Raw genomic sequence first — 10,623 nt, 5'->3', positions numbered from 1 at the left:
TGGGTTCAGGCAATCCACTCACCTCAGCCTCCCAAAGGCATGGGATTACAGGCTGAGCCACCGAGCCCGGCCTAATGTATTTTCTAAAATGGTTTTTAGAAACAATGCCTCATTATGTTACCTAGGCTGGCCTTGAATTCCTGGGTTCAAGCGGTCCTCCCACTTCAGTGCCCTGTGTAGCTAGGACTACAGATGCACACCACTGCACCCAGTTAAAGTCTACTTTAAAAAAAACTTTGACGCCTTAAAACCATTAATTTTATAATTTCACTCTATATGTTGAGCTATAAAAAGCTATTATATCTTCCTTGAGTGGTGGGAGGTTATGGGTATGTGCAGAAAGTTTACTGGGGAGTACTCTTGGGAAGCACAGCCATAAGGGATCAAGGAGTAGGACTGGGCAATGGGAGAAGCTGAACTAAAATACTGCAGTGTAGTTGCAGCAAAGATTTCAGCTGATGCAAGGGAGCCCTGCTACTGGGACGGCCCTTCAGAGTTGTCAGGAACTGAAGCAATGGGGCTGTAGCTCTTCCTTTTTAAATTGTATCCAATTACCCCAGGACTACTTTTTCTTAATTTTCAGGACCCCTTCAGTGTTCTGCTCTACTTGAGATACAATCCATATGAATTCTTGTTTTTTCTTTAATTTTGAATAAACAAACTAAAGTGACTGATGCTTTTATTTGCTTCTATTTTAACACTGGGAATAATAAACTAAGAAAGCAAAATATATATGTAAGAAGAACACATGTGCTATGAAGAAAATGGAAACAATTATAAACAAACAGGACAGACAGAGACAGACAGAGAGACAGAGACAGAGACAGGGAGGGAGGAAGAATCCTTTACCCTTACTATTACAATTACAAAGTAATTTCACAGATATTCTTTCAGTGTTTTCCAGTCCAACTAGATTAAGCATTTCCTTCATGTGCTTGCTTGCTCTCAAACATCCTCTACAATCTTTCTATAATATTGATCACACTTCAAATAAAGTGTTCAATGGCTGTCTTCTTAAGTCTATTTGCATCACAAGAGCAGGGACTAGATCTGCTTTCCACTGTGAACTCAGCACCTACTTCTGTGTCTGACACATTGCTGGCACACAACAAATATTAATGACTAAATGAAAAGTTTTCCCAAAACAATCAAAAACTAAAAAGCAACTGTGTCTACATCCTTAATAACTTAATCTAGACACATATAAGGGTACCTAAACAGTATATAAACTTGTTAAATCACTAAAACGGATAACCCATCATGCTTTTAGAAAACTTATCTAGATTACTGACTAGACTTGGTTTCCAAGAGTAAAATGTGAAGTTTTCTTTCTCATACCAGCGACATATCCATATAAAGCTGACTTGTTTTTATGAGATAGTACTTCTTTTTTTTGAGTTGGAGTCTCACTCGTCACCCAGACTGGAGTGCAGTGGCCGCTCCCGGCCACTGCAGCCTCGACCTGCTGGGCTCCGGCGATCCTTCCGCCTCAGTCTTCTAAATAGCTGGAACTACAGGCGCAGGCTACCACACTCGGCTAATTTTTTGATTTATTGTAGAAATGAGGTCTTGCCAATTGCCCAGGCAGGTCTTGAACCTGCAGGCTCAGGCAATCCACTCACCTCAGCCTCCCAAAGCGCTGGGATTACAGGTTGAGCCATCGAGCCCGGTCGAGATAGTACTTCTTATGGGCAAGGTTTAAAGAAGATATCATGCTCTCTGAACCCTTTCAGAGCCAAACTTCTGGAAAATAATGTCTATAGACACCAACTCTACTGCCTCATCTTCCCTTTTTTCCCTCTTTTACTCATAGCAAACTGGCTTTCACTTCCACAACAATAAATCTACTCTTTTCAAAGTCACCAACAACTTTCCTATAGCTAAGTCCAGTGAGCACACTTTGGTCCTTCTCTTACTCAACCTCTGTAGTTTGTTTTTTGTTGCTTGGTGGGTTTTTTTGTTTTGTTTTTTTAAGACTGAGTCCCGCTATGTTGCTCAGGCTGGTCTCTGGCCTTCGTCTCCTAAGCAGCTGGGACTACAGCCACAAAACACCACACCAAACACCACATGCCCAGCACCAGCCTCAATAGTTTGTGATGCTGCTTTTGTGTTTTAGAGTTCCTACTGTGACTTTAACTGTATGTTCACACAGTAAACTGCCACAGATGTTAAAAGAACAAGAAACAAAGCTGAACTCTTGACTCTGCTTTATTTACCCTTACACACCCACTCATAATCTAAAGTCATAATAATAATTCTAACGTGCAGCCCCTCCCACCACCTTTGGAAACTACATGTGATGACAGCATATAGGTGGGGAAGGGTTTTTCTGCCTAACTCAAAAAAAAAAAACAGCAGAAATAAGCTATAAAATCTATCCAAGTCCTACTCAAAAGGACAAATTATATATAACTAAAGTCACCTATCCCTACTTGAACATACATTTTGTAATAATAAAATGTATATTACATTTCTGTACTTAAACTAAATACTTTAACCTCTCCAGTAATAAAATACAGGAGCTTTTAATCATGACTAGAAATGTTATATGACATTGATTATAATATTAAGAACACAGTCAATTTACTTCACTTTAAAAACAGACAAGACTCTTGGTAGACACATTGGCAGCCAGCATACTTTTACTGAATTCACCTTATGCAATAAATTTTCTTTTAGAATCACACCAAAATTGGCTTTCTTCTTTCAAAAGAAATTAACATTTGCGTGCAAATTACAGAGTTCAATGTCATTCATCAATGCTAGACAGTGGACACTGAAAAATATCATGTTCCTTCACACCAGTTTCACAGCTTCTGAAATCTGATGGATATTCCTTCCCATCTTGGCAATAAACAAGGTAACAAGAGTACTCAAACGACCTTGAAAGGGTTGCTTCACTCGCCACATAAAATATTTTTTGGCATCTTCTTACTAGTCAATAAATCAATTTCAAAAGCAAATTAATATAATAACAGTAGTTCAGATTAGACTCCCTGCAAGAACGTTAACTAAATGCAAACGCCCACCTATTTTCTTCTCAGTGTGTTATCTAGCTCTTTACTGTAGATTTTATATCTACAACTACACTACCTTTGTTAACAGAAGACTTTGAGGATTCCCTCAAAGATGAAGGACTTTGCCCAATGGCACAAATCAGTCAAAACTGAAAGTAGAACTTCGATGCCAAATGCAAATCACTGAACTTACAATCTAACAGTTTAAGGTAAACTCTCTTAAAATTATTTTTTCAGAATTGTGGCAAAAAGAAAATAAAATGTACCACCTTAACCATTTTAAAGGTACAGTTTAGTACTATTAACTACATTTACATTGTTGTGTTAACAGTTTATGGTAATCTTTTAATTGCAGTTCCTGACATTTGTTTTTAAAAACATGTTTTTTGAAAATGTATCTTCTTCCTAAGTATAGCAATGTCAACTAGAGAACAATTTTTTAAAATTTCGAAGGTGTGGACTTGATATAAGCGATTTTGACTTTATGACACTATAAATATACATATACAGACAGGAGCCCAGATTGAATGAGTTTCTGCTTTGCAAATGAGAAAACTTAAGCATGAAAATAAATAACAGTAGTAATGGATTATAACCTACTAAATAAGTATCCATGAATCCATAAATATGCAAGAAGGGAATGTTCTTTCTCATAGTAGAATGCTAGTTAATAGTAAATGTAGAAAGTATGATGGAATTAGAAAGTCACCATTTTGCATCATAGCAATCATTTGTCAGGCAAGAATCATCAACAGATGCTAAGACTAGTGGGTAAAAGTCTGATGAGAAACAGGAGAGTTACATAGTCTCAATGTCTCTCTCAAATTAGTTAAAAATTACAAAGGGAGGAATAGTAACTTGACAGTGGAGAAACTGGGCAAACAACACTTTAGCTAAATAAATAAAGTTAAAAATCACCAACAATGGGATAAATCAACATTATGTGCCTCCTAATATGATGCACTGAGAACACAATACCACTTTTATGATATTCCTGCCAAGAATACATAATCTGAATCTAATCATGAGGAAACACCAAGCACTTAAATTGAGTGACAGTCTATAGACAAATAGAAAGCCTGTACTCCTCAAAAATGTTATCAAAGCCAATAAAAAGGTTAAAGAATCTTTCTAACAAAGACTAAAGAGACATGAAAACTACATACAAGACATCTGCATCTTAAACCAGAATAAGGAAAATTGCTATAAACAATATCAATAAAATAACTGGCAAATTTTGAACGTCTATGCAGGGGTCCTCAAACTTTTAAAACAGGGGGCCAGTTCACTGTCCCTCAGACCATTGGAGGGGCAGACTACAGTTTAAAAAAAAAAAGGAATTTGTTCATAGTTTTTTTTTTAAACTATAGTCCGCCCCTCCAACAGTCTGAGGGACAGTGAACTGGCCCCCTGTTTTAAAAGTTTGAGGACCTCTGGACAGATTAGAAATCAGTATTTTATCCTTGTTAAACTTCCTGATACTGCCAATAATATTGTGGTTAGAAAAGTGAAACTATTCTTCTTTTAAAATACCACTGAAATATTTAGGAGTGAAGGCCATGTGTGCAACTTACTTTCAAATGGTTCAGAAAGATAGCAATATGTATATATGTAGAGAGATAAAGCAAATGTATCAAACTGTTAACAGGTGGTTAAACTCAGGAAAAGGATTTCCAGAATTCTTTGGATTACTCTTGCAACTTTTCTAAGTTTGAAATTATCTCTAAATTTAACAAGTTAAATATGCGTATATGTACATGTACACGTTTCCATTTAAGAAGTGTTCCCAGTATTTCTTTTATGCTTGAAATTCAAATCTCTCAAGTGTTCTTAATTATTTTAAAGCAGCTACTCTACTTACCTTAACTTCAAATTTTAAACACAAGTCAAGGTCAAAGTCCTTGGCAAACCACAATGTAGATTTAGAAATATTGTCTACGTATACTGGCCAACTATGTGGATAATAAGAATTACTTAAATTAATTATTCCATTTTTTTTTTCCTGTTAGCTCTACAAAATTAGAGTCCTAAGTTCCGCCCCCCCATCACAATGATCATTTCACTTATGTCAGACTTGTAACCTGTCCATAAAACCGTTTTCCAGCTGCTGCATAGATAAGTGTTCTTCTCCAAGTCTGGCTCTGATTCCTAGAACTTCCCCAAATTCATTACTTGTTTATGTCTAGACCCTAAAAAAAAAAAAAGTCTCCAAAGGGAAAGACAGGAAACTGAACAAAAAGATGGGGATTTGAACTTTTTAGGGGAAGGGTCGGGACTTTTTAATGGAACAAGGTTTAAGCACAAGACAAAAGATGTCTACAGACATTTAGAAAGAACAGTAGCTATGGTTCAGGGAGAAAAATCCCAGGGATGGATGGAAAAAAAGGCAGATACACACACACACACAAAGTTGTAGAAAAGATACAAAACACCAGGAAAGTTTCTGACTGAAGTTCAGCAGCCTTGTTCCTTGTTTCTCATTTAACCTAACTGTAAATTAGAAAATCTACAGAATTCACAATAATCATTGACTTGTGATTGGTCAGGCTCCAAACATTGTTTTCCCATAGCATCAGGAAAAAATGTACTTCCTGTCAGTCCTTCTCACAACAGAAGAGATAAATGTGGCCTGTCACTACTGAACATCAAACACGTATCGCTGTCAACAACTGCCTGGCTATAAACTACAACCAGCAGGTTTAAGAGATCAGCCTGCGGTATAAAGACACCTGCCTTTCGAAACTGGCTAAAGCCGTCCGATGGGATCACAGGCTTAGCACCGACAATCACCTAACTCGGCACTGCTCCAGACGCCAGAAAGCAGAGCAAGTTTCCATCACCTCGTCGCCCTCCCCCACGCCGGCCGTGACAGTGAGAGGGTCCGAGCAGCCCCAAGACGCCCGGTGAAAATGTTTAATGTCGGCCTCCGAGAGGAATCCACGTTTTAAACCGCTCCCCAAGAGGGCATCTCCGGCGACACTTTGCCCCCTCGGGTGTAGAGAAGTGTGCAGGACCCGGCGATCACAGAGTGATAGAAAATGGTGGGCGAGGAGGAAGGCCAACAGAAGTTCACGTCTATACTTGGGGTCACCTTGACCCCCGACCTCTGACTTCTGCCCGGGCCAGCGACCCGGAAGAAGTCAAGAATAGGCCCCAGAACTTTGGGCCCAAGCCCCAAGCGGGGGCGGACCTGCCGGCGCGTGGACTGCTCGGGCCTGTGGGAGCCAGTGACCTTCGCCGAGACCCTCACAGAGCCAGCGGGCTGCGGGTGCACCGTCACCGGGCTCGCCCTCCCCGTCCGGACTCACCGCCCGCCGGAGCTGCCCCGGAGCCGCCACTCGGAACATAGTCGCTCCTCCCGCTGCTCCCTCGGCCTCACAGCAGCCCCAAGCCGCGCCGAGCAGCACCGCCTCCGTCAATCACCCGAACTCTCGCGAGACAAGCGACCGAGAACGATCGCCCTGAGCTGGGAGCGAGAGCTCGTGGTTCCCGTCTGCCCATTGGTCAGTCCGGCAGCCAATGGAGACGGCGGGAAGTTAGGGGCGGGACTTGGGAGTGGGGCAAAGGTGAGGCTGTTCGCGGAGGCTTTGCGTGAAGCGTGGCAGTGGAGCTACCGAAGCGAGCCCGGAGAGCTGCTGGCGGCTGAGCTCAGGTTGCCTCCCTGCCGCACGATCCTTAGAGTGAACCTTCCAGTTGAGCTGAACTGGCTTCCCAGGCCTCTCGTTGGAGTCCACGCCTCACTTCATTCATTCTTTTACCCACTCATTTATTCCCAGTATCAGCGCTCCACCCGTAATATGCTGAAAACTTTTCCAGGTGAAGGGAATGCAGAGGATGCCCTGCCCTTGGGAGACTTTAGGAAGCATACAAATAAATATATTATTACTAGTATGGGAGGAAGAGTTTACTGAATTGGTGATACTTGAACTGGCGTCCGGAAGAAACCGCTAGGCACAAACAGGGCAGGAGTGAAACGGGAGGATCCAAGGACAAGGGGCAGAATTCTGAGTGCCGTCTACAGAAGGAGACAGGATGACTGGTACAGCAGGTTGAGAAAGGTCTTGCATGAAGCTGTACCTTACGACCCCACCCCGACCCCCTCATCTCCCCACTCTGCCTATCCCTGGGCAGTCCCACCTGCACCTCGGCTTCAGTGCCATGACTGCCAAATCTCTCCTGACTTTTGGAGCCATACGCCCACTACCTTCTTGGCATCTCCTCAGAATGTCCGTCAACACTTCAGACCCGCTTGTCCTCAACTGACATGGCATCCTCCTCGGTTCTCTCCTGTATTCCTTTTCTCAAGAGTGCCCTCCACCTGCACCCAGCTGCTCAAGCCAGAAGCCTGGGAGTCCTCCTTGACTCCTTACAGTCCTGCAATTGCACTTCTAAAACAGGTCCCAATCCATCCACCACGCTCGCCTACACTGCTCCTTGTTTAGATTGCTGCAGTTACCTCTTTACTATTCTCCCAGGCCCCAGTCTTCTCCACCCTCCAATCCGACTCCCACTGCAGCAGAAGACTTGCCCCTTCAAAAGGAAAACTAGTGATGTCATCCCCCTACTTAATACACGTCAGTGGCTCCCCATTGCTTTTAGGACCAAATCCAAGGCCTTTAATATGAGTGATAAGCCCTGTACAAGCTGATCCTGTCCTTCCTCTAGGGCCTTGTCTTTCACCTCCACCCCCAGTGGCCATACCGAACCGCCCTCGTTTTCCCCTGTGTCCTGTTCCCTCTGCCTCTCTTCTCTCCTTTATTCCTTGAGCTATTTAATACTTACTCGTTCTTGAAATTTCAGCTTGAATTTTTCTCCTCACACTAACTCCAAATTAGATACCTGTCCCATGTGCCCCTGTTTCCCCCATGCTTCCTGTGTCACATGGGTTGTAATGACCTTTTGCACCTATCTAAGATCTGTAAGGGCAGAGAGTATGTCCTACTTTATAAATTTTGTGTCTTCAACACCTAGCACAGTGCCTAGCCCATAGTAGGAATTCAATCAGTACTTGTTGCATGAATTGATGAACTAATGATTTGCTAAAGAGTCTGGACTTATGAAATTTTCAAGCAGGATAGTGATATCCTCTGACCTAATTCAGCGGTTCCTAATTCAGCAGCAACCTACCTTTCCAGCCTTATCTAGTTTACTAACAAATCCCACTGGCTCTATCTTCCAAAGATACCCAGAATCCAATAATTTCCACCAACACCCCTTTTTTCCTCCTCCACTGCCACCTTCACTCAGACCCCTATCATCTCTTATCTGGATCATCACAAAGCCTAACTGGTCTTTCTTTTTCTGCCCATTCTGCCAGAAGTTGCTTCGTGGCCTCTGCTCAGAGTCCTACAATGGCTCCCTCTGCTACCACTGTCCCCCTCTCTCACTGTCCCCAAAGACATAGGCCTTTGAGAGCACACCAAGCCTGCTCCTCTCTCAGGGCTTTGCACTCTGGTTTTTCCCTCTGCCTGAAATGCTCTTCTCTCATTACCTGCATGACTTATTTCCTTACTTTATTCAGGTCTCTTTTCAGAAACCACAGAGACCACATTTTCAGAAAGGTCGACCTTGGCCTCCCTATATAAAATAGCACCCAAACCGGGTGTGGTGGTATGCACCTGTAGTTCCAGCTACTTGGAAGGCTGAGGCGGAAGGAACGCCTGAGCCCAGCAGATCGAGGCTGCGGTGGCCATAAGCATACCCCACGCCACCCCTGACCCCCTGTCCTCTTGTGTGATTTTTCTTCTTGGCATTTATAACCATCTAACAGGATGCACATGTTTGTTCGTGTGAGTATTGCTGATCTCCTTGCACTGGAAGGCAAGTTTCCTGGAGTGAGAGCTTTATCTTAACCGGCAAACACTCTAAGGCCCTGTGCTCAGTTTTTGTTCTTCCTTCTGTCTGAAATTCCCTTTCCCACCCGACAGACCTCTACTCCACCTTCAAAACCCAGCTCAAGTGACAAAATTGGAATACAAACTAACCTTCTTCTCTGCCTCCTGGCCCATGACAAAGCAAAACACAAAAGGGGACAGCAACTTCTCCACCTCCACTGCGCAGTGTTGGCACCTCAGGCACCTCCCAGACTCCAGTGAATCAGCAGTAGCTGTACACAGCAGAGCCACAATGCCCATGGGGCAGTGATGATTCCTGGCAGAGCAGGCCAAGGCAAAGGAAGAGGAAGAAAATGGCCAGCATCTGTGACAACTGACCAGACCTGTTCTGAGCATATGAGACGCCCCTGGGGACTTTGGGAGGAGGGGTATAGAAATGTGTGTACTGAACATACATATTAGAGGAGTTTCCCTAGAGGCCTTCGGATGTCTGTCTGTGTTTCCCACTCAGTTATGAGCTGCTTTAGTAGCAGGATCCATGGCATCTATTATCTGGGTCATAGTTGTGAATATTCAGTGAGCATTTATAGAAATATTTGTCCAGAGAAGAAATGAAGGAAGAGAGGGAGGGAGTAGGAGGGAGGAATTGCCATAGTCAAACCTGGAAGATGACACCACTCTATTTGGAAAAACACTTCTGTCTTCTCTGCAGGCCAATTTCAGGAAGTTCCTCCAGGATTCCTGTGGAAATTAAAAGAGGAAGGTTAGTGGGACAAATTACAGCCCCATTTGCTGCAACTCTCTGAAGGACATAACTGGTAGTCATTGTGTCTTTCCTGGGTATCCATTCTAAATTCCTCTCCCCCTCAGCTAGGATCTCTGCTGGTCTCCATGGCTCACCTGATGCCTTATATACCAAGGATCTGAGCCCCTGACCACCCTGCCCTTCTCAAGCCAGGGGTACTGCACTTGTCTTTTTATTGTCACAATTGGGCAAGGGATTATTAACAGGCACCCAAGTGAATCACTCTTGGCCAAGATGATGACTCCTCTTCTTGCCTTCTGGTTCCTGCATACAAAGTGCCCAGGTGGCAGCTATAGTTTACAGCACCATGGGACTCTTGCTGTGTTCCATGGTGGAAGAGGCCCTTTTGGGGACTAAGATTTCTAACTCTGCAGGCCCCAGGGTCACCGTACATGATATCCCGGAAGGTGAACCCCATCCTTGCAGAGCACGGTCTCCAAGCTGGTGCTTCAGTAGACTTTCAGCAGGCCACTCCAACATGTTGTCTGGCCAGATGATACAGTCTGTGACTCACTTAGGGAATCCTGCATCCCACAATCATAGACTCATTTCTGCACCTCCATTGCAGTGAATTAGGTCCCTGGTCTGATGTAATGTTTACACATGGTGGTAAATTGGATACTCAAGAAGCCTTCAGATAGTGGTGCTGGCTAAGGTCCTGTGGGCAGGAAAGGTAAACAGTACCCAGAACGTGTGTGTTTTCCTGTCAGGATGAATCATGACTCTTCCAGGATGGAAGGGATTCAATGTAGTCAACTTGTGACCCTGGGCCAGATGGTCTTCTGGAGGAATGGGACTACACTGGGGGCTCATCCAGCAGCAGCAGTAGCTTCATCAGCCTTTGGAGGCGGGAGCCCATGCTATTGGGCTCATGCTTCCTCAATCTCTGCCACCGTAGTCAGTTTATGCATGTGCCCTTAGTGCCAGCACTGAATGAGTGGTGACAGAGGCTGGCTGAGGTCCCCTG

At 43.7% G+C, this 10,623-nt stretch overlaps 1 protein-coding gene across 5 annotated transcripts in view; it reads right to left on the bottom strand.

Annotated features, from left to right (window-relative positions):
• ETFA (electron transfer flavoprotein alpha subunit) overlaps positions 1-6,469 on the bottom strand; it is a 74,848-nt gene extending 68,379 nt beyond the window's left edge. For 4 of the 5 annotated variants that reach the window (XM_008050946.1, XM_008050945.2, XM_021709043.1 and 1 more), the window contains exon 1: positions 6,326-6,469. In XM_008050946.1, coding sequence (XP_008049137.1) covers positions 6,326-6,364 — 39 coding nt within the window. In that variant the 5' untranslated portion in view covers positions 6,365-6,469. The remainder of the gene's footprint in view (positions 1-6,325) is intronic. The other variant, XM_021709044.1, reaches the window with a different exon arrangement.
• Positions 6,470-10,623: the final 4,154 nt, after the last annotated feature.

Source organism: Carlito syrichta, unplaced genomic scaffold, assembly GCF_000164805.1.
Source record: "Carlito syrichta isolate Samal-C Ts95f unplaced genomic scaffold, Tarsius_syrichta-2.0.1 Scaffold154498, whole genome shotgun sequence".
Lineage (NCBI taxonomy): Eukaryota > Metazoa > Chordata > Mammalia > Primates > Tarsiidae > Carlito > Carlito syrichta.
Note: the sequence above shows the minus strand (reverse complement) of the source record. Positions and strands in the feature narration are given on the sequence as shown.